This window comes from Pleurodeles waltl, chromosome 3_1, assembly GCF_031143425.1.
Source record: "Pleurodeles waltl isolate 20211129_DDA chromosome 3_1, aPleWal1.hap1.20221129, whole genome shotgun sequence".
Classification (NCBI taxonomy): domain Eukaryota; kingdom Metazoa; phylum Chordata; class Amphibia; order Caudata; family Salamandridae; genus Pleurodeles; species Pleurodeles waltl.
The window spans coordinates 1,374,514,618-1,374,539,899 of NC_090440.1; the positions used below are offsets into that span (position 1 = coordinate 1,374,514,618).

General features: G+C 44.2%; 1 protein-coding gene across 1 annotated transcript in view; it reads left to right on the forward strand.

The window, feature by feature from the left end:
• Positions 1-25,282, forward strand: part of TECTA (tectorin alpha) — a 333,031-nt gene that overhangs the window by 113,447 nt on the left and 194,302 nt on the right. Inside the window, exons 10-11 of the mRNA XM_069221517.1 lie at positions 2,740-3,313; positions 4,402-5,003. Of these exons, the coding sequence (XP_069077618.1) occupies positions 2,740-3,313; positions 4,402-5,003 (1,176 nt within the window). The remainder of the gene's footprint in view (positions 1-2,739; positions 3,314-4,401; positions 5,004-25,282) is intronic.

Genomic DNA, 25,282 nt, shown 5'->3' on the forward strand with positions numbered 1-25,282 from the left:
ACCTATCTCAAACACTGGTGTGCCAAAAAGTTGCATTTTGTGCCCAAGAGATTCATCTATTGTAGGAGGAGAACTTCTGAGTCACATCATTTGATTTCTTTCAATAAATTGTACCGCTTTAATTTCTCAGGGTTCATCTGAGTTCAGATTGGGGGCAGAGCCGTCTTTAGGGTGATGCGACTAGTGTGACCTTTCCTGGGGGAGGACTGACAGTAAGGGGGGCACTGTTTATAGCAATAATGTACGATTTAAAGTCACTTGCTGCAGGGATCCTTGTGCATCCATCTTCAGGGCAGCAATACACATTTCAAGATAACACTTGTGGGTAATGTTCCTGCTAGAGAGAGACAGATCAGAGTTTTGCCTAATGGCAGTTTTGACTCACCATAAGTAGCGAAGAGGGTTAATATGCCTGCTGCAAAGATCAGATCTGTATTTTATATGAATAGCTGAGTGGATTTGTAAAGGCAGCCTTTACAATAACTTTAAAACAAATTAAATGTATGTGAGAGAGGTGCTATGGAGAGATGTGGCACACTTTTGCTAGGATGTAGTCAGAGAATCCTAGTCCTAGAAGGAGATCATGAGGAGGGAGTGCAAAAAAAGATTGTTGCACCAGGTGCCACCAGCGCTAAAGCCATCCTTGTTCAGGGAAATTATTTTTCTTGAACGGAGGTGCTTTGGGCTGAGTCTGAAAGCTGGGTGTGGTGCCAGTGTTCCTCAGTTCTGCCTACCCCATTCCTCATCCTGTCATCCTTCTCCATCATCTTCTGATCCCTTTGCTTTCTCTTGTAGACATTTACACTCTTTTTCTCCTTACATCTTTCTGAAACACTCAATCTGCATATCTCACACCTCATCTATTTCCTCTTCAACACTCTCCTGTCACTCTCACCTGCACTCACTTCTTCTTTGCAACTCTTTCACTTCAGCAATCTTCTACACACATTGCACGTGTGAGAATAATGCAGTAATACTGTCATAAAATGTGCTGCACTATGCTACATACTTAACCTTTCCTTGCCACATACTTTAGTCCTCCCTACTACATAAGTTGGCCCTCGCCTGTTGCATGGTAGACCAGTTCTTCTGCACTTCCATTCAAATTGAATGCATCCTGGTCGAGTCTGACAGTTTTGCAACCATTGCCTTAAGTCCCTTTCCCACTTCTTCCGGCTCCGAGATCCAGCCTTGAGACCTGGCACTCTGTTGGCACTGTTCTGTAGTAAGCCCCACTAAGACTGTAGGTAGAACAGGTAATTTTATTCTCCAAATAGTGACCTGTACAGAGGACGGACACACAGGAAATCTTTCACCTCCCAGCACCAGCCTCAACTGCCACCAGGGTGTTGATCAGCTTGGTAATCTTGATGGTGGTTGACTTGATCAAAACGTGGACAATCTGGTGTTGGACAACACAGTAACATGCCTCTTTTCCCACCTTAACTACTCCTGAGAGGTTTTACCAGTGACCTCATTGACCCTGACTGCACTACCACATACTTTCTCAACACTTACTGGAACCCCATTAAACTTGTCTTCCCTTTTTGACCATGTACAGCAGATTTGATTTGCACTAGGTCCCCAACTTGTATCCTTAGAGACTTCACCCGTTTTTTATCATGCCAGCACTTTTGTTTTTCCTGAGCAAGACCTACGTTTTTAGTAATCAAACTCATCAACTGCTCCAAATCAGACTCACTCTTCAGTCATGTGGACATCCATGCTGGATGAAAAATAGTGTTAGTTTTTCTAACTATTAAAAATTCAAAGGGAGATACTTTTGTGGTAGAGTGTGGAGTAATCCTGTAAAACCACAGCATGCTCCGCCCCGGCTTTACAATGTCATGGTTGCAACATTTAGCCCCTTTTGTGCACTACCCAACTACCTGGTTCATTCTCTCAAAGAGACCATTGGTTTTTGGGTGGTACAACAAGCTCTTGAGGTGTCTCGCCCCACATGATTCAAGAAAACCCTAAAAATGGGCGTTAAAAATAGACTCCTATTGTGTTCAGTGAGCCTGTGGGTGCTGTGCAGGATTAGCATCATCATTTTTTACGCTAATCCTGCAAAGCGCCGGACTTGGGTAAAACATTTTTACACTAGTCACCCTGTGTGCTATATTTTAACTATGGAGCACACATGGTGACATTAGGGGGACGTTAATGGGTGCAAGAAAAGTGGCGCTGCACTAGGTGCAGTGACACTTTTCATAAATTTGCTCCAAAGTGCTTGTTAATTAGCCCATGGACTCAAAGCCCTTTTGTAATCTCAATATTGTTTTTAATTTTAGCTTCAAGAAGTATTTACATATAAAGAAAGCTAAAAATATAGCATTAAAAAGAGCTTGCATAGAAAATGCTGTTTTATAATGCCTTTTGTCTTCCAATATTTATCATTTGATAATAACATATTATAATAAAATGCCTTTGTTATTTATTGTGACACCTGAGCACAAACACTCACGCTACGATTACATACCTCTTTATCTGAAAAAGAATCCTAGATACATAATTTATTTCTTATGGGTTTAAATATGTATATATGTGGGTTTATGTTGTAGCTTATAAGCAGTATAATGAAGTCCACCAACAGTGGCAGTTAATTTGTAGAGGAAGGCTGAGGAGAAAGGATGCTCCAGAATCGTCTCCGGGTATTTAAAGGCTTATTGTGTTTTGCAAAATTTTCAGAAGTGTGAAAGTTTAGAAATTCACCGAAATACATTACTTCCACCGTAGGTGAATGGCTTTGAAGTAGAATTGCCTTATTTCCACCCGACTGGGAAGCTGGAGATTTACCGTAACAGGAATGGGACCATCATCGAGTCTAATGGATTGCTCAAGCTCCAATACACAGACTACGGGTTGGTCTCCATCAGTTTATCCACATTCTACTACAACTGCACGGGTGGATTATGTGGATATTTCAATGGGAATGGGGATGATGAGTTTTGTTTCTCAAATGGAAAATGCACTGACGACCTTGATGTTTTCTTGGAGAGCTGGACAACCTTTGATGAAATCTGCAATGGGGAGTGTGGTGACCTTTTGAAAGCCTGTAACAATGACTCTGAACTCCTGAAGTTCTACAGGAGCAGGTCCAAGTGTGGAATAATCAATGATCCGAGCAATAGTTCATTCCTTGAGTGTCACTCGGTGGTCAATGTCTCCGCTTATTACAGAACCTGCCTCTTTCGTCTGTGCACGACTGGAGGGAACCAGTCAGAGCTCTGTGATTCGGTAACTCGCTATGCTAGTGCCTGCAGGAATGCTGCTGTGGATGTTGGCCAGTGGAGAAGTCGCAACTTCTGCCGTAAGTCGACATCATTTAATCTTGTTAATTTTAGAATCAGCTGTCAAATCCAATTAGAAACACAAGTTGTTCATGAACTTGGGAGATTCTATACAATATGGGTGTGGGAAAGTTGAAGGTTAAAAAGTATCTTGAGTTGCTTCACTTCTTGTGTAGGCTTTGTATTATTTTTAGAGAAAAAATGAATGATTAATTCTAGTATTTATTTTCAGTCTTCTCGAGAGTGGGCACATTAAAATCTAGGTTTGATGATCACTGTGAGCCAGATTCATAAAAAATAGTCAATATCTGTGCTCCTGCAGGTTTACACATTTTCCTGTGCGCAGATCAGCGAATCTTTGGAATTGACAAAGCTTTCCCCGAGCATGGCTGGTATCGTTCAATAGCCAATGGTTGCCAGGCATGCCCTGGAAACGCTATGAGAACCCTCAACTACAGCCATGCAAGCACATATCCTCATGCATAATTGTACCCAGAATACTAATGCACATATGCCAAAGCCTCCTTATGTATGCAGTTTTTTTCCAATTCATTTGTTTCTCCTTTGAGAAAATATATATTTCTACATGGATAAACTCCTTGCCCCACTACCTGTATAAACTCGGGGGGTGTCCACTTACCATTCCGCTCAAGGGAATAGATGTACTCCTGCCGCTGAGAGGATTAATGGAGCCTATAGACCTCAGCAGGTAGGCTGTTGAGCTCTCTGGGTGGATAGAAGTCTTACTTAGGTTCATCCCTGCAGATCACATACACTATTTAGGAGAAACCTTATGTTTATGTGGTTTATTTTTGACAGAAGTGCTCCAGACGGCACAGCAGACATATTTTAATCAGGAATGAAGGCCTACATAAATATGACCTGAATATTAGTAAATCCATACTAACCTACATATACTTATTTCAAGATAGTGTGATTGTTGATATTCTTGACACAATACTAAAGAAGCATGACGATAGAATTCAGTATTTTAATAGAGCACCAACGCTTGTTTCTATACTTCTGAGTGCACCAATCTTCCCCCAGCAGTAAATAACACAAAATAAAAATGTTTCAGTTACATAACTAGTACTTTTATTCCTTGCAGCTCTTCCCTGTCCCCAAAACAGCCACTTCGAGGAATGCATCACATGCTCCGAGACCTGTGAAACCTTGGCAGCGGGGCCTTTGTGTGTGGACACTTGTGCCGAGGGTTGCCAATGCGATGAAGGGTTTGCACTCCATGGCACAAAGTGCATCCCAAGAACAGATTGTGGCTGCAATTACGGGGGACGCCAGGTTTTGACCAATGCCACCTTTTGGGTAGATCAGGATTGCCAATCCTTTTGCTTCTGCAATGGCACGGACAACAATGTCTACTGCGAGAACACAGTATGCAAGGATGATGAATACTGCATGGAGGAAGGTGGTTTGTATTACTGCCAGCCGCGGACAGACGCCTCCTGCATTGTGTCAGGTTATGGCCATTACCTCACATTTGATGGGTTTCCTTTCGATTTCCAGAGCAGTTGCTCCATCATCCTTTGCACCACAGTGGTTGGGATCCGAGCTGAGTCCGTTCCCAAGTTTACAGTTACCGCCAAAAATGAGGACCGTGACACATCACTAGCATTGTGGGTAAAGCAAGTGGAAGTGGAAGTGTTTAACTACAACATCGTTATCCATCGAGCTTACAAACACACTGTACTGGTAAGAACTATTATTCATAGTGCATTTTTAAGGACTGTGGATTGAGGCATGCTGGTTATGCTAGCTATTTATATAATCATTTGAACTTATGTTTAAATAGTGCTTCATACTGCAGTTGTACTATTTCTATTTCATATTCCAGTAAATAATTAGCGTTTTTTCAAGGTATTATATCTTTAGGATACGATGCTAGAGGATATCTCACATTAGTCAGACAGTGGTCCTGTATTTTCACAAATATGTTCCTGGACTGTCTTTGTGTTAGCAGCAGGTTACATGACAATCTTAGAGCCTATCAGAGCTTTCTAGTACATAGGATCATGTGATGCTACAGGTTAAGTCACACATGTCTCTTGCACAGAATTACCCCTGCAGAATGAACATCCAGGCATTGAGAACTTTGTGATCAATTGTGGGGCACTGTGAGTATTGTGAGTTCGAGGCTGTGATTCAAAGGATCAATTTGTTTCCTATAGTGCATGTCATTAAAATCAATGGCTTATAACCTTTTGCCTTTTAGTGTCCAAATGTTACTTTTCTAATTTTTGAATACCCTGCTTTATGAGCAGGACGCTCTCTATGACATAATGTCACCATTATATTTATACAGATATATATATATATATATATATATATATATATATATATATATATATATATATATATATATATATATATATATATATAAACATATATATATATATATACATTTATATATATATATACATTTATACGTATATATGATCTAATCTTTTATTCATTCATTGTTATCAGCATAAGCCTTAGCAATATAAATAGTAGCAAAGAAAAGACAGTTAAAACCAAGAGAAGTAATCTGATAAAAGAATGCCCCAAGGTGCACCACTCAACTAATGACTATATGACCATACAACAATACAAATAATAAAATGGTTCAATTAACAATCGATGTGAAAACAATGACAATCAATCAGTTCAAAATTGAATAACAACCAATGTCTTATCCCAGGATTGTTTCAAGAAAATAGAAGTCTTTCATGGAGGGCTAAGTGCAATAATATATTAATTCACTGAAAAAAACAAAGGTTACAGGGACGTTATAGTTAGACTCACATTTTAAACGTACAAAACCATAGTAATTCACTGGGTATAGTTAGAGTTTTCTCAAGTAACTATAACGCATGCCCACTCCATGCACAAATCTTTCGTAATTTTTTTTACTGCAAATATTACATTGATATTGTCAATGATGTTATCAAAGATGTCATGAGTGCCGTAATTTGTGGAGTAATTAGCATTGCATGGCGTGGGCGTGAGTTACAGTTACCATAGGGCACGAGTTATAGTTACTTGACATAACTCTAACTATAACAGGTGAATTTCTACGGTTTTCTACATTTACATTGTGAGTCTAACTATAACGTCCCAGTAACATTTGTTTTTTTAAGTGAGGTTCTATGTTTTTTTTAAATTCTATTTCCTAATTACAACATCCCTATAACCTTTGTTTTTTTCAGTGAATTTCTATGTTTTTTTTAACAGAAAGTAATTTTTATTACTATGCATTAATGCAACCACCACCGCACATGGCCGAAGGCCGAGTGCAACAGGGATTGGCCGCAAAGCCTGTCCTGCTGCCAGACCCTGCAGCCAACCACCCCTAACCATCCAACCCCAAGCTGCGCATAGCTTTTGGCTTTGTGAGTGGGAGTTGGATATGGCCTGTCTCTCTGGGTGTGAGAATAGGTGTGAGAGGGTGTATCTGGATGTGAGAGTGTTGTGAGAGTGCCTGTCTGGGTGTGAGAGTGAGTGCATCAGTGTTGTAGTAGGTCTGTGAATGGGTGTGTCACTGTCTGTGTGATTCTGTGAGTTGGTGTGTAGGGGTTTCAGTGGGTCTGTGAGTGGGTGTGTGATGTTCTGAGTGGGGCTGTGAGTGAACGCACAAGGGTCTAAGTGGATCTGTGAGTGGGTGCGCATGGGTGTAAGTGGGTGTGTGAGGGGGAGAAAGAGATTGAAAAAGAGAAATTGAGGTAGAGAGAGAAAGTGAGTGAGAGGGAGAGAGATAGAAAGTTTTTTAAGCTTTGATGAATGATTTACTTAGTGTGAGATATTTCTGGACAAATTGAAAAGAGAAATGCATTTGCCCATTAAAAAGAGTGAGATCTCCTGTCAGTATGAACCTTAAACTTTTGATGTTTAAAAGAAATTAAAGAAGGAAAAAGACCACAGACACACCTGGAGTAGAACCGTCAACTTTCAGTGGGAAGGTCTGTGCCCTTTAGGCCATAGGTGACTCTTTACCATGATGCTTCCAGACATACCTGTTGTTGGAAAGTGGATAATTGGTAGGGGCATGCAAGTATCTACACTTAAAAATAGGCCACGAACCCCACTAGGTTCAATTAGGTGTCAATAAATTAACTCCAGCTCAACCCTAGGTAGCTTGGCAACGAGCGACGAGGCTTAACTTAGGAGACAAAATGTAAAGCATTAAAATATCACAACACAGTAATTAAATAAAACAAAGGAAACAGTTTGAAAATCCCAAACCATTTTTTAAATAGGAAATATTTTTTGCTTTAAAATGACACCAAAACTAACAAAATCGGATAAGGGGAACTGGTTTCATGATTTTTTAAAGAATTAATGTTTTTCTGCCCTTAGAAACGAATAGTGCCAACCTGGTCATCTGGTCGCACCTCGAACGGGGCAAAGTTAAACGTCTCAGTTGTTTTCTTGAAGATTTTCTTCAGCAGGACGAAGTCACTAGTCTGATCCAACCTCCCTGGAGGTCTTCCACAGATACAAGTCGCGGGAGCCCTCAGTGAAGATTTCTACGTTCGGACTTAGATGTTTTTTCGAGATGGAAACCCTTTGATCGGGGCAAACCTGAATCTTGATCCGACATCTCTGGAGCCCTCTTTGGATTCACTGCGCGGGAGGTCCTGGTCAACTTTCTACGTTCGGACTTTGGCACTTTTTTAGAGATTTTCTTCAGCGGGATGAACCTGCAAGTCAGGCCGGGTTGCAGCTGTGGCAAGCCGGCTAGAGTTGGCGTGGCGGATCGGCCCCTCTATGGAGCTTTTTCCAAAAAGTTCTCCAAAGTTCTCCAAACTTCTGGATCTTCTTCCAGAAGGTCTTTTAAGGTCTTTTAGGAGTCCACAGCTCACCCCAAAGTTCCAGAAGCTCTGAGTTGCTCCTTGAGGGTGCGGACTACAACTCAGAGTGCACCTGGCTCAAACTCCAAATTGGAAACTGGCCAGCTGGTCATCCTCTTCAGGATTGGATGCAGGGGCTCTGGTTAGCTATCTTGCACCTGTAGCAAACAGGAAGTCCCTCCTTGAACCAGTTGAAGCCAGGCAAAGTCCTTCTTGTAGTGAAGCCCAAGTGTGCAGCTGGCGCAGTCCTTCAGAGTGGAGTGTCCAGGTGCAGGTCAGGGGTCCAGCAGAACAGTCCTTCTTCTCCCGATGTTCCTCCTTGTAGGGATCTGAGGTGTGGGCACAGCTCTGCAATATTTATCCCTGCTCCTGGTTGAAAAAAAGGGGGGTCCTGGTTCTGCAATCAGATACAGGGTCCTTACCCCAGTGATGATCGCTTCCTGAGAAGTGTGGCAAAAATCAATCCCAAGGAGCAACATTCTTCAAAAATCCATCATGGCTGAAACTGATTTTAGAAAGTTACATCTGGCTGTGTACACCCACTTGTGTGGCTAAAATCCTAAACATACCCCTCTCTGCCCTCTCCTAATCTAATCAAGAGGGCACCTAATTGTCTGTGGTTGCAGGATGTGAGGGAGGTGCTGGGTTGCTCCAAATGTCCTTCCCTGCCTTTGAAGACCAGTTTGGCAGCCCTCCCCACTTCCTGCTTCCCCATCCGCTGAGGCAGTTCTCCTCCACCAGGCACATCTTTTGTGTTCAGCCCAGGCCACTTCACACCTCATCAAAGCAGGCTGGGCAGGTTGCCAGAGGCTGACCAATCAGAGAATGGCACTATAGAGCTGAAGTTGGCAACTTTGTAGGTAGAGTTCGAAACTCTTTACCTGAACTAGTTATATTAAATCCAACAATTGTAATTTGTGGGATTTATTATAACAATTAATTTGATATCATACTCAAGGTATCTGACACTTACGGGGACTTTGTTAATTATAATAAAGTCTCCCCATTTTAGCCTATGGAGGCCATTCACTACAGTGAGGGAAAAACAAATGTGGCTATTTGACCTCACCAACGCTTATAAAACAATTTTTACATGGTCCCTGCTCATAGTTACATGGCACCCAACCCTAGGGGCACTTAGGACACACCTTAGGGGTGACATACATGTAAAAATAAGGTTGTTTAAGACTTTGGAAGTACTTTTAATTCCAAAGCTGAGTTTGCATATAACTTTAGTCTAAAAGCAGCCAGCTGATAATTAGCTTAATTTGCATACCCACTTTACACAGAGCACTGGCCCTTAGACTAGAAAGCATTACCCAGGGCACAGCCAAGATTCAGTATTCACCAGTATCTGTCCAAAATTTTGGGGGTGACCAGAGCAAAAAGGAAGACGTACCTACACCTATGACAGTCAGCCCATGCATGTGATTGGAAAGAAACGTGAATGTTCCTTCACTAGGAAAGTTTAACAGTCAAAACACTTAGTAAAGTAAAATACACACACTGCCAAACGATACTAGGATTTGGACCTTCAGCCTACTGAGTGACAGCACAAGACCGTAAACCTTAGGCCAGAAGTAACTCTGTTCCGCTGTGCCTCCAAAAGTAACTATAACATTCGTACCAAACATCTTGCTAGTCTTACTCTTTAAAGTCATTGTATGGAAATACCATTGTAATAACAATCTCTCTCTCCTTTACATCCCTTTATGGGATGGAAGACAGAGAAAGAGCAACAGCACCATGGGGGGAGCCTCAAGGCCCCTGCGGTCCTAGCTGGCTCACTGAGTGCAGTAGCCAGCATTGCACCCACAAGCAGGGAACTGCTTCACATAGCAGCTCCCTGCTCAGGGGAGCAATATTTTTATCTGTTTCCCTGCACACATATTTGCGTGCAGGGAAACAGATGAAACCTCTGCTTTCTGACAGCATGAGCTGTTTGACAGCTCCTGCTGTCAGAAAGCAGACTTTGTTTGATTTTGCTAGGTAGGAGCTGTCAGCTCCCACCAAGCAAAAGCAAATGGCTATGTCGCAGGCGTGGGCACCCCAGGACATAGCAGGAGCTGGCACTGGGTGGTGGTGGTTCCCAGGGCCATCATTGGCTCCTCGAGGGGGGCTGCACGGCTCCCCTCCAATGACTATTGCCCCGGGGAGGTGGTGGTCCCCAGGACTGGGGGTCTGAAATGGACCCCCCTCATTATTATATTTTAGCCCCAGGGAGGTGGTGGTCCCTGGGGCTGGGGGGGCTGTGCATTCCCCCTCACAGAACTAAATATTTGCCCTGTGGAGGTAGTGGTCCCTGGGGCAGTGGAGCCGCAAGGCGGCCCCCCTGCATTGGACATAAAATTGGCCCTGGGGAGGTGGCAGATCAAATCAAATAGCAAAAAGGTCACTTTCTGCCAAATTTGGTGTAATTCTGTCCAGTGGTTCAGGTGCTATCCCTGCTCAAAATCCCTATGGAAAAATGCATGGGGGGAAAAGCCCATTGGGATCTCCCCTTTTTCTTAGCCCCCGCTTGACCGATCACCCCAAAACTGCCCAGACAGATGCTGAAGTGAGCATTGTATTTTCTTTGAAAATTTCATGAAGATTCATCAAACGGCACCAAAGTTATTAACAAAACAAAAAATGTTTTTTCTCTAGAAAAATAGCTTACTATAATTATCTAGTGGTGACCACCACTAGGTAAAAAGCCTCAATAGCCCTACTCATGTGCATTTGAGACTGTCCTGCTTTTGCTTTCTCTTATATTTGCCTGTCACAATCAAGCAGCCCATATATCGGAGCAACTGCATGATATATTGTCGACCAAACGGTCCTTTAGCACAGTAATAGTGCATCTGCATGGTTCTTAATACCATAGTTGGCAAATAACGGTGTAAGCCATTTCATGCGGTCGGTTGAGATGTTGGGACAAAGCAACATGAAATGGGAAATAGTTTCACTAACCCCAAGAGCACAATACCAATCATCTCTAAAATTAAGTTTTCTCCAATTAACCACAAGAATATTCCAAGGAAGGGTGACCAAATGAAACTTGACATACAATGTACGCCTGACTTCTCTGGAGATATCATCCAAATAAGGTTCAAAACCAAACTTTTCTTTATATTTAAGATAGCCCTAAATCATGAATTCTGTCTTAGAAGAATTGATTATGCTTCGCTTCTTGTACCACCAGTACATTTCTGTTACTCTCTTGACTGTTCTACTGCCAATACTGGAGGGATCTCCATATATGGAGTCGAGGTCAAGGGACTTTAAAACATCCCATAAATGATTAAACTAAGGCAGTTTAATTAATGTGTGTGAAATAACTGCCTCCCTCAGTGAGTGCACATATATATCAGCATACTCATATTTATGTAATCAAACCCAATACAAAACAGGGGCAAGAGCCATAAAGTCAGCAATAGGTTTAATTCCTAATTCCAATTTGAGTGCCTAAATGGAACACGCAATAGTCTCCCAGGACTAGAAATCGAATAAACAACATGATCAAATTTGGTACAAACCACATTTAAACAATGTAATGTAGTATGTCAAAAAACAATAAAACCATGAACCTGAAGGGCCCACGTAAAATTTGAAAAGTGCAAACTTCTTTACCAAAATACGGTGTAAAAAAATATAAAAAGATGAAAGGAAATAGACTACCTAATAAAGTCCATTTAGCACATAGGCCCTCATTACAAAGCTGGCGATTGGTGGAATAGTGGAGGAATTACCGCCAACAGGCTGGCAGTAGCTACCTCCACTATTATGACATTGGCGGTTTGGCTGAAGCCAAAATGCCAGCGTACCACACCTACCGCCACAGTGGTAACAACCGCCAGGTTGGAGACTACAGTCTCCAGCCCGGCGGCCGTCAATAGGCCGCCCATGGCATTATGGCCCGACACGCCGCCATTGTTTCAGTGGTTTATGTACTGCCACTGAAACCATGGTGGTAGGCACTATCAGTGCCAGGGAATTCCTTCCCTGGCGGCACTGATAGGGGTCTCCCCCGCCCCCCTCCCCAGAATCCTCCACCCACCTCCCCCTCCCTCTCCTGACCCCCCTTACATTTACACACATACACACACATACATACACATCCATACACACACGCATAAACACATTCACCCATGCATTCATACATTTATACACACTCACAACAACACTCACAAACATACATCCAGGCACACACGCAATCACACAACACAACATGCACGTACACTCACACCCACTCATGTACACACTCATTACACACACATGTATGCATTCACACACAGTCACGCACACCCCCACACACGCACACAACACCCCTATCCCCCTCTCCTGTCAGAGAGCCCGACTTACCTGCTTGCAGGGGGTCCTCCTGCAGGAGACGGGACGCAGCGCTGCTGCCAGCAGCAGCGTCCACCAGCAAAACACCGCCAGGCTGTATCATGGAACATGATACAGGAGGCAGTGTTTTGCTGGCATGGCACTGCAGCTGGCAGCAGCGCCACCTTACTGCAGTCCGCCGCCATGACAGTCGTCGGAATTCCACCAGCCTTTCTGGCGGTATTCCGTCTACGGTCATAATTGCATGGACGGTCGGTAGCCACGGCTACGGTTTGTTGGCGGCCGTCGCCATGGCGGTAGGCGACATTTGCTGCCAATGTCGTAATGAGGGCCATAGTGTTGTCCCAGTGCCTTGCTTCCTATAGACCAGCTCCAGTTAAAATATTTAGCAACATCACATACAGTAGGCTCCCTTGTTTCGTTTGTAACAACCTAAGCACAGCAACATGTTGTCTACGTCCCAACTGCTTACAAATAGGGTTGTTCCAACTTTTCCTGTGCTGGTTATATTCGGGGCAAAAGAAAAGAAATCAGCCGAAGATTCCTCTGCCCCTTGGCATGCCGGACACCCAGCGCGTTCATCAGTGTTGCTTTCCCATTTGGAGCAAAAAGATAATTAAGGCAAGGTGCCCTAACGGAACCTGAGGTACAACTATGTGGCACGAGGGATGTGAATAAAATTGAGGAAAGACTCAAATTCAGCGTGTAGTTTGTGCTCACAAAAAGCATTAGAAAGAGAGCCATGGTTAACTTTCCTCATATCCTGCTCCCATTTCCAGTCCCAGTAAGCTTCTTTGAGGGACTCTCTGGAAAGATATGATGAGTTGTCAGACCAAAACTCTACAAGATTAAGGTCTACCAGCCTATCCTTGACATAGATCACCCATCCAATTTTATGTAATTTATCTAGTCAACTAGGTCTTTAAAAGCTTGGTATTAATCAAGGCATTCTGGAGTGTGCTTTAACCTTTAACCAATAGAGTAAGGGGCCTAAGCTGCATCTTTTGGATCAATGGCTTGAGGTTCAAGTCAAAGAATAATGAGAGGAGGGGTGGCTTTTAGGGAGACTCACTAAAGCTTTCAAAAAGTTGTTCTCCATGATGCTTAACTCGGCCATAGGTGCTAGACTCCAGATTTCAGCTCCAAATAACAGGCTGCCTTCTGATTTTGCTCTGTAAATTTTTAAAGCAGGTTGAAACATGCTTAGCTGTAGATGATCTTTATAGCGGTAGGGTTGCTGCAGCATGAAGATTTATCTTCAAAGCACTTTTTTAACCTCTTGAGCCCAGGACATGTTTCAAATAAAGATATTCCCAAGTAATTAAATTCAGTGACCCTGTCTAGCGGTTCCCCTCTAACAGAATAAGGCTTCTGTAAGACCAATGGGGCTCATGGTCATGAACTTTGTTTTCATATGGTTGATAGTCAAGCCCCAGTAGTCAAAGAATGGAGAAAAGCTGTTAACTAGCACCTGCAGACCTGCAGTTTTTTTCAAGAGCAGATAGTATCATCTGTGAATAAAGGCAGGAAAATCTTTCTGCCAGACATCGTTTATGCCAGTCTCCAGAAGGGTGATAACATCGTTTAGATAGAGCAAAAAAAGTATAGGGGTGAGTATGCACCATTGGTGGACACCTACATGGACTCCTATATGGTCAGTAAGCTCCCTCACTGAGCCTCAGAAAACGTGGGCATGTGTCTTGATGTAGATGTGTGATGATATTCAAACGTTCAGGGGGAACTTTGCTGTCCTTCAATACCTCCCATAATTTACAGTGGGGAAGCAAATCAAAACTTGATTTTAGGTCCATGAATACGAGATGGAGATGAGATTTTTCCAGAATAGCAGTCTTCCAGTAAATGAACATGAACCTAAAACTTGGACCCATATTTATGAAAAGTGTTGCTGCATGTAGTACAGTGCCACTTTTCTTGTGCCCCTTAGCACCCCCCTAACATTACCATTTGTGCGCCATATTTAAAATACTGTGCACCATTGCGGTAGCCAGGGAGACTAGTGTCATAATTTTTTATGCTAGTCTGGCGCTTTGCAGGGCTAGCGTAAAAAATATTGACACTAAGCCTGCAAAGCACCCAAAGTGCCATTGAACACAATGGGAGCCTCTTGTTAACATCTGCCCTTAGCAGGCTTTAAAAAATGCCAATAAAAACAATACAAAGGAATCTCATGTCCCCCTAGTGCGGGAACATCTCCCTTGCATACCTTATGCCTGGCTCTGGCATAATGTGGCGCAAGGGGTTACAAAGTGGTGCAATGCAAGCATTGTGCCACTTTGTAAATATGGGGTGGCGTTTCAACGCTACATTAGCATAAAAAAAATTACTCAAATGTGCCAGGTAGGCCACCATAAATCTGGGGCTTGGTCTATAGTGCTTATTTGATTTCTAAACCCCACTTGTAAGTATGAGAGGTCTCCGTGGTCCTCAATCCACTGATCTAGTTGGAACAAGATCTGTCTACTAAAGACCTTCTGGGCAACATCTATCAGGTTAATTGGCCAGTAGTTCAATGGTGAATCCCTTGGACTCTTTTTATAAAGCTGGACAATATTGGTGCTTTCCAGCAAGGTGGATTTTATCCCCTTCCCCCAATATCAAGTTGCTTAATTTATTTAGATCAGGTTCCCATTTTTCAATTTTAGACAAAAAAAAGACCCCCGGGAACCCTGTGCAGTCATGTGTCCTTCCCAGAAGCTACAGCTGTGATTGCCCTCACAGTCTCCTATAAGCCAATATGTAATATACAATTGGAAGTTGTGGATGCAGGATTTAGAGTAGATTTATCCTCCATGTTCCCCATTGGTGGGGAAGGGTACAAATCTGAAAAACATTTGCACTAGGTCTCCGGATTAATATTGTCTGTGAGATGGAAAGCCTCTTGTTTGCTACCAAGCCTCAAAACTGCCTAGGGTCCTTATGTACAGAAGCTGCATATATATCTTTCCAAAGCTGCATGTCCCATTCAAGATTTGCCTTTGATTGAGCTGCCTTATACTGTTTCCTGCATTTTCTAATATCGTCAGCATTACCTCTCCTAAGAGCTTCACACAAATTAAGTTTAGCTCTATTGCAATCCCCATCGAACTAGGTATGACCGGGGTTAGCAGGCCTGGGCTTATGGGCATTATACTGCATAGAGAGGTTTTCCAGAAAGTTTATTTTTTTATGAATAATGGAAGATAACAGTAACCTATCTTGCGATGGGAATGTACCATCTAGCTCCACAGTGGCATCACACATTGCCCTGGTCATTTTCTCCAGCTGGGAAGCTACTCTAGCCACCTAATCTTTCTCCCATTGTTGGAGGGCAGGAGATCTATTGACATGAAAGGAAAAATGGCTGGTGGCTGCTTAGAAATGTCACTAAAGGAACAGTGTAGATCGTTATGATCACTATCAACTCTAGGTAATAAAATAACGCCATGTCAATAAAAGCCCACCAGGCAGAGGGCACCTAGTATGCAGTCAATCCTGCTAGAAAAACCAGGGCGGTTAAAAGTGTGTGCAGCTGGTTGTTCAGAGGAAAAGGGACCGTTACAAACCCTCATCCCAAAGGCAAGGGTAAAGATTCTAACTGATATGCAGAACCAGAACTGGGGGAGAATTGGTTTGGGGGATACCCCAGGCCTCGCCCTCCACCTCAGAAAGGAAGGAGCTGAACTTATCTAAAGGCTCATCTGTGGTGTTCAAACCACCTGCGATGATCAGGGTATCATGTCTTACAAAGGAATTCCTATGAGCAGTAAGGTGTTACATTATCCATGTTTCACCCCCTCCCCTAATCCCACGATTGTAGATGTTGTAGATGTAAAATGTGTGAGAATCCTCCCCTGTAATTGTAATGCCTAGGATATCATGTGAGGCAAAGGCAACTGTGCAAATTTTCACTTTTAAAGTAGTATGAACCCAGATTAAGAGGCCCCCATGGGGGCATCCTCTTCCATTATATTGTGCTGGGGAAAAGAAGGTAACAAAGACAGGCCTCAAGACTGGATCGATGCTCCAGGTTTCCTGGATGAGGCAGATATTGAAGTGATCAATAGAGGCCCCCCATTCAGGGTCACGAAGTTTCAATTTTATACCGTCCACATTCCAGGATAGCAAATGAAAAAGTTAGGATTTCTCCTCAAGGATGGTCAGATGTTCGATAGAAGGGCTGTAGAGCTCGTCAAAAACATTACAATCCTGGCTTCCCAATGTGGAAGCCAAGTGCCCCATCTCACTAGTGGATGATGGATCCTGCTCCTCTACCAGCCCAGCAGATGGAATATTCACCAGCCAATCCACCATCTAGGTATCTGTGAGAGGTGCGCCACTGTGGGCGGTTTGTGTGGAGCAAGTAAAAGGATTATTTATTTTGAACTTGATAGCAGTGCCCAAAGGGGAGACTTTCGTAGCTCAACCCTAGTCAATTCTCAACCAGAATACCAGATTTTAAAATTAACTTAAAATAATCATGGAGACTTGGTTGCTCTGTGGGGTCATGGTGCCGACCAGCACGCATAATCTCAGAACAAATAATTGAATAGCAATTACGAACTGACCATATATGATTTATGCATTTATTAATCAGGGAAACCTCACCTTCGTGTATACCTTGTAGCACCTTACGAACTCCTAGCATGTACACGTGACCTATCACCCGCTGTACTGTCTGCTCCTTATTCCCCAGTCTTTGGCCCTTTAGTAGGTCCTGGCTAGGGGGATTGTTGGCCCTTAATTCGCCATTGGTCATGACAGAGCTGCGAGGAATGGAAAGCAGAGGAGAAATCTCGGTCGATGTCTTGCGGGAGGCTTGAGTATGTATGTTCTGCTGGCAATAGAGGGCCCTTTCCTTATGTGTGTGGTTTGAACTATTATTCTTCCTCCTGTTTTGCTCGTCTATCAGAGCTGCCTATGTCGGTGGTAAATTTTGTTAAGTACATCTATTTCTAAGGTTAGGTGTGGCTGATATCATTTCACCAAGCTCCTCAGACAGTGATGCCAGTTGGCACTGCAGAGCTATTACCTCGTTGTGGAGGTGCTTTACCAGTCTGATTATATCTGCCACCTCCATACTATTGCATCACTGAATAAATATACTGACAGTGTGCCCACACAATCAAAATGGAACCATCACTAGTTCTGGCAGCATCCTCCCCATTTTCTAAGAGAGAGGGCACAGGATGGTTGTATCATGTGCCTTGAGTGTAGAGATGTCTAAATATAGATTAGGGTCACTCTGCATGCCGTCAAGCACCACAGCATCCTCTGCAATTGCCTGATAGATTTTGTTTGAGGCCTAGTGCTTAGGTTTCTATGACTTAGCGGATATATCGACAAACTTATCAAGTACTATTAGTTGGGCCTACCTAGCTGCATTATCATTATCTCCTCCTAACAATGTCTTGACCTTCCCAATCAAGATGTCTATATCATCAAGAGTTGTTGAACTTAGGGCCCTGTCAGACTTAGTGGGAGAGGTGCGTTTACAGCTTTTGTTTTTCTTCCTCTTTAATGTGTCTGTGGCCTTACGTTTGCTCATGTAAATGCCTCCCAGAAAAACGACCAGAGAGCTAGGGCAAGTAGGCAAATAAGTTGTGATCTAGGGTGGCAGAGAGGGGAAAAATACTGACACACAATGTGATGCAGAGTGAGGAATTAACCTTGATCAAAGCAGTGGAAACATGCTATGCTTCTGTACAACTACCTAACAACAAAAAATGTTGAAATAAGAATTCAAATGATAGTAGCATCAATTGAAATGAGGCCACGATCGGAGAATTCTGTTCTTAGAGTCCACATCTTCAAGATTAACTCAGGGCAGAGTTTAGTCACAAGTGCCCCATCGAATGGAAGAGTTGCCGTAGAACTAACAATAGCAAGGGGAACACCAGTAGAGCTCCAAGATGACATTGAAGTTGTCAAAAGAAAAAGTCCATAAAACTTGGCCCAGGCAGGACTTGGGACACAGATCGAGCAGCAGTAGCTCACCAGACAAAGGCCCTCTTAGGAATGCAATAGTAGAGTACTGTCTACCAGATGCTGACATAAGCTGAAATTGCAGAACCAAGGGGGGTGGCCCTGCCTCTTCCTGGCTCTGGATGGGCCTGCCCTTGGCCCAGGTTTCACCCGGGCATGGCCTGCGTGTGTGTCTTGTCCCGCAGGAGTGGTAACCACACTAAATAGAGCTCCACAGGTGTCAGTAGTCCCAAGGACCTCCTCTTGGGGTCTGAGGCAAACTGGGACACATAGGGGGTTATTCTAACTTTGGAGGAGTGTTAATCCGTCCCAAAAGTGACGGTAAAGTGACGGATATACCACCAGCCGTATTACGAGTTCCATAGGATATAATGGACTCGTAATATGGCTGGTGGTAAATCCGTCACTTTTCCGTCACTTTTGGGACGGATTAACACCTCCTCCAAAGTTAGAATAACCCCCTTAGTCCCTGATGCAAGCATTGTGTTTGCAGAAGTGGCACACACATGAAGCACCCGCTCTGCAGGAGTGGTAGCTGCACCAAATAGCGCTCCGCTGGTGTTGGCAATCCAAAGGGTCTCCTCCTGGGGCTTGAGACAAACTGGGATACGTAGTCCCTAATGTAAGCGTTGCATTTTACAGAAGTGACACAAAGATGAAGCAACCAAAATTCATGCTCTTGAGATATGGGCCGACATCATTCAGAAATATCGAAAAATTTAGGGAAGCATATACAAATTCTTTGCACATACCTCTCCTTTTAGACCATAGCGCAGTCGTGCTGATGTGTTCCAATGCAAGCCACAAATGATCTCTAATAACCAAATCAAAGGCTGATTTAAGGTCACTAAATGTTAAAAAGAAAGGGATGCCTCTTTGTTTTAAGTACTTAATGCACATTAAATATAGGCACATTACCTGTTCAATTGTTGGGAGAACCTTTCTGGAAACCTAGTTGATTATCAGCTAGGATATTCTTTGCATCCACCCATTCTTGTATACGATTAAAAAAAAACCTCCATAGATCTTACCAGCTCATCTAAAAGTGAGATGGGGTGATAATTGGATTGAATTGTCAGCAACCCCTTCCAAAGGATCGGGGCAATCATAGCAGTTCGCCATGACTTAGGAGTACTTCTATATATAGCCCTTCCTTTGGGTTTTTTCTACAGACCCGTGCCAGTAAACTGTGCCCCACAGCCCGCCCAGAGACAGATTTCAAGGCAGCAAGTACCAGAACAGGATGGATTGCATGCAGCCCCTTACCAGGTGAATGTTTCCTATAGATACCCCCCATCCTCTCTTGACACTTATGATTGACTGGATGGGCACAAGCGCAAGGGTGGTGCCACCATGGTCTTACCGGCTCAGTGCACTGTAGTCTAACCTGAACCTAACCTTAAATTGCTGAAACTCATCAGCTGGACCATTGCTGGGCTTGCAGCCAAGTTTAAGTATCTGAAGAGGTTGGATTTTATTAGAGGTTTTGAGCTCATGTCCAATGTGTCAACCTACATCAGGTTTCTTAGATCACAAATACCAATTCGTAGCAAAAGCAACAATATCGCAGGAACTGTAGCAATGGTATCCCTATTCGTAACCGTAATTGAGTAGTGGACATATATTTGTGTCTACACATGACATTTAATGTGATAGTCGCCATCTGTTGAGCAAATCTCATCGTGTACTAGCGCCTCTAGTCGATGTTGGTACATTGCCGGATAGCTAATAACACTTATCATATAGTGATCCCTGTGCAGGGCTGTGCGGGAATAGACCTGAAATGCACTGTAACTTAACAAAAAAGAAAGAACCTGCTTGGCTTATATGAGGTGGGGAAGTCGGGATCTTCATCTATGTCTACTATAGCTCCTCGGCTTCCGGCCTTTGCTTTCAGTTACCAAGGATGGAAGGGGAGAGGTAGGGGTGAGCGGCTTAGGCTCCATGTTCTCATTTCAAAGGTAGGGCAAATTTGTCATACGTTTATAGGGCAATCTAATGTTGAGAGTTCGCAATAACCCCAGCTCTTGCTATGGGGTCGGACAGGGTGTTGTCAATATTCGGCGGACGAGAATTGGAGTTAAAGGAAAATAGCTATGGGGTACAGCCCATGTGGACGGGTCACGTGGTGACAGCTTAACGGGTGTGTTCTGGTGTCGTCTCTCTGCCAGTCTCTTGTGCGCTCAATTTATCTTCCAGTTTCGCTAGTTAAGTATCCCAAAGTGTTACCCCTCCATCACCACCCTGTGCATGCCTATCTCGGTCTAATGCATTAACCTCTGCCGTGGTCCAACGCAACACCACCCGAAGCCAGGCTTGTACATCCGGGGGGCGTGTAGCCTTCCAAGCCATGGCGATCATTCTCTTAAACAGTGCTAGGGCAAGATCAACAAATTTCATATAATACTTGGATCGTTTATTCCGCTTGGTCACCCCCAGTAGGCAAAGGAGCGGGTCCAATGTGAGGGACACGTCTATAATGTCAGATATATGCTGCATGATGTGTCCCCAAGTACTGTGTATCTCAGGACATTCCCAAGTCATATGCAGGAAGGTGGCGTCGTCGTGACCACATCGCGGGCACCTCGGGGTGGCTTCTGTAAACATGCGGTGAAGTCTATGTGGGGACAGGTATGTTTGGTGGACATAGTTAAAATGCGTAAATTTTAGTCTAGCATTTCGTGAAACATGCCGCACCTGAGCTAGTGCCATTTTCCACTATCAACTCGATGCCCAATCCATCATCCCATCGTGCTTTGCTGCAAGGATGTGGTACAGCTGGGGGTCTCCCTCAATAGGATATAGAGATTGGATACTGCTTTTTTCCCCTGACCTTGTGTTAAAATATAATGGAGTCCCAGGTGTGTTGTCAGCTCCAGGAGGCCGGATTGCTATATTTGTTTCACAACGGCACAAAGGGCTGCGTGGGCAAGAAACTGTCCGGAGTCTAGGTGGAATGTTGTGCTAGAGTCTGTAAAGGAGCGCAGGCGCCCTTCATTGTAAAGATCACCTATACGTAGCACCCCCCTCCCTGCCATGTCTGAAAATCGTCTACCTGTTTAAGAGCATGTATCTGGGGTATGTCCCATAGTGGGAGTTTAGGTGAATAGGGGACTGTATGCCGTCTTCGTTGAATATAGCGGATCCAACTTGTTTGCGCTGCACGCATCAGCAGTCCTATGTCAGCTGTAAGTTCATTCCTCCCTAGGAACCATCGCAGTACTCCGCTTGTATTCAACTTGTGTCGTACCATATTCCCCTCTATTGATTGTCCAACTGCCAACCAAGCCATTACCCACTGCAGTTGTGCAGCTGCATAATATCGTTCCATATCGGGGCTCGCCATACCTCCCTCAAGCATTGGGTATTTTAACACATCTAGGGATACTCTTTTACGTCCTGAGCCCCATATAAGCGCTCTCAATAGGCTCCGTATAGTGTTGAAGAAGGCCCGTCCAGGCGACATTGGCAGCGCTAGAAATAGATAGAGTAGTCTAGGGAGTACCAACATTTTCTCTATCGCTGCTCTGCCCATAGGGGAAAGGGGTAATCGTGTCCAGAAAGGTAATGACACTCAGAATGATAGAGGACAGCACTTTGTTATAGTTGCCTTCTACTAAATCCGTTTCAGCCAGGTATACATCTATGCCAAAATAGCGAAAACTCCTAGTTACCCATATTAGTCTCCCTTGTCCGGGCATTTGGTTCAGCGCATCATTCGTCTTTCCTAGGGGGAACACACAGGATGTGCTCCAGTTTACCCTAAGGCCCGACAGTTCACTGTATTGGTCCAATATCTTGTATAAACCAGTTAAGGTATTGTCAGTTTTCTGCAGGTAAATTAATACGTCATCGGCATATAGTGATGTAATATGCCTACCACCATCAACCCATATGCCCCATTCACTGTCCTTCGTACGCAAGCGCGCTGCAAGGGGTTCCATGGCTAGAGCAAAAAGTACTGGGGACAGCGAGCAACCCTGTCTTGTCCCTCTTTGAATGGGGAAGGGGTCCGATACGTAGTGGCCAGTTCGGACTCTAGCCTGGGGAATGATATAAAGCAGCTGTATCCACTGTAAAAATTGGGGACCCAGCCCGAAGCGTTTCAGCGTCCACATTAGGTAAGGCCAACCTATTGTGTCAAACACCTTTTCAAAATCTAATGATACCGCCACTGGGCCACCTGTACCTGTGAGAAACCGCATCAATGATGTGGCACAATCTTCGAGTGCTGTTGTATGTGGCCCTATTTGGTATAAATCCATTTTGATCTGGATGGATTAGGGACCGAAGTAAAGGAATCAGCCAATTTTCCAGCATCTTCCTGAGGATGTTGTAATCAATATTGAGCATAGAGAGGGGACGATAGGAGCTCACTTCCAGAGGGTCCTTACCCAACTTAGGAAGCACCACAATGAGGGCCTCATTCATCGAGGTGGGGAGTCCCCCTCGCTGGTATGATGCCTCATATAGGGCCATTAGCCGAGGTGCAAGATGGGTCTCATATGTAGCGTAAAATTCAATAGGCAACCCATCTAAGCCTGGGGTCTTCCCTCTAGCCATTTGTTTTATTGCTAATTGTGCTTCAACAAGTTGTATGGGCTGCTCCAAGTCTTGCTTTTGCTGCTGTGTAAGGGTGGGGAGGGGTAGATCGTGTAGTAGTGGGTGACTGTCAAATGAAGAGGGGGTCATTTGAGCCGTATATAAGTTTTTGTAGTAGGCCTCATTAATCGCCTCTTGAGTATTGACCACTTTCCCTCTGTCGTTCCCAATCGCACCCAGTACCGTCCGAGGCACCTCAGAGCGCAATAGCCAAGCCAACATACGTCCAGGTTTGTCCCCCTCCCTGTGTTGTTGGGTCAAATATTCTTTGTAGTCTAATTTCCCAAGTCTATCTAATTCCTCTCGATATTGCTTACGCTGAAGTGTCAGTGATCGTCGCGCTGAGGGATTAGTTATAGCTGTTTTCTCCAGCGGACATATTTCCTGTTCCAGGTTCAATATAGTGCGTGTAAGGATGGTTTTCGCTCCCCAGGAGGAGGTCATACAATGACCTCGTACAACCACCTTCATTGCATCCCATTCCACTCTAGTGTCGCCCACCGAACCTTCGTTGTGTTGAAAGTATTCCATAATAGCTGTACCTAATTGTATTCTATAAGGCACATCTTGTAGGGCTTCCATTCTCAGTCTCCATGTCGGTGTCTTTGGTCTGGGCCATCCACATTTAAAAAACACCTGCAAGGGGTTATGGTCAGATAGGGTTCTACTTAAGTACTCAGAGCTACGGATATTAGGCCACATAATTGGCTCACAAAAAATATAATCCAAACTTGTGTGTATGTGGTAGCCTGGCGCATAGTAAGAATACTCCCTATCTTCAGGATGGTGTAGACGCCAGATATCATGTAGCCGCATAGCTTGTGTCCATTGATGGAAGTGTTTAGTAGCGTGTAAACCAGGAGTGTTCGGTAAGGGGGGAGTCGATCAATCCAAATTTGTATTGTGGATACAATTAAAATCCCCCCCTCCATAAACTAGGAGTCTTCGGATCCTGTAATAAAGACGGGGATAGCCCATTGAAGAAGGATCCTTGCATTGTATTGGGACCATATATGGAGGTCAGGAGAATGGGATGAACATTTAAGTGTCCTTGTAGCAGAACATATCTTCCCTCCCGATCAATATGTATCTTAGTTTTAATGAACGGTACCTCTGGAGCTATCCAGATTAAAGTGCCTCTGGTGTATGCGGAATAAGCGGTGCCATAAATCTGACACCTCCAGCGACGGGCAAGCTTAGCTAGTTCTCCCTGTATCAAGTGTGCCTCTTGTAAGCAGGCAAAATGTACCCGGCGTCTCCTAAAATCGGAATATATTCTGTACCCCTTAATAGGATTACCCATGCCCCGAATGTTCCAAGTCAACATAGTATATTCAGTAGTCATTATTGCCTAGGTTTACAATTCTATGCTTCTTGTGTCCCCCTCCCTTCCGATCATCAACAACTGACCCAACTTTGGCCTCCTCGATCACCAAGCATTTACATGTATTAACAACAAACAACTCCCAGAGCCCAGGCTTGATCCCGAACAAGTATCATGCCAAAATCCCACAAACATACTTCCAGGAAGTATAGAACTGCAAGGTATATATATCCGTTCAGTGAAAGCACACCACATGGTGTCCCCTGCCTTCGTGGGGGGGCGGGAAGAGCCATGTTGTAGGTGGGAGTCCACACCGTGGACCCCATAACATCTCAATGAATCCGCGTCCCGAGCCCCGGGAGATCGCCCCAACAGGCGACACACGGCTCCGCGTCGTGGGGATCCACAGAATCCAGCAGCCCCCTGTACTCGCAAGATTCATTCATAGGTCATCTGCTGAACGTCGGGTCAGTGTTGGGCCCTCATCATCCAATGATCCCCGCAAAGGCGGCGGGGTCCCTGTATCAGTGTCGGAGGGAATCTGAGGGTTCTCTGTTAAAGCATAGAAGGAGTTGGTAGATAGTTGAGATGCTTCCTTTATGGCCTCCTCCTGCTCTTTAACTGCTTGGGCTCGTGAAGGTCTCACTTTGCTAGGTTTTCGCTTGCGTTGCTTCGTACGTGGGGTCAGCCAGGTGGAATCTTCTTGGTGGTCCAGAGTCGTATGCATTAGTCCTTTCGCATGCAGCCAAGTCCATGCGTCCTCTGGCGAGTGGAAAAGTCACACTGCTTCGCCATCAATCACCCGAAGTTTTGCAGAAAATAGCAGTGCATATTTATAATTCAGTTCTCGTAGTCGTTGTTTCACCTTGGTAAAGGAGTTGCGTTTTGTCTGCACTTCTACA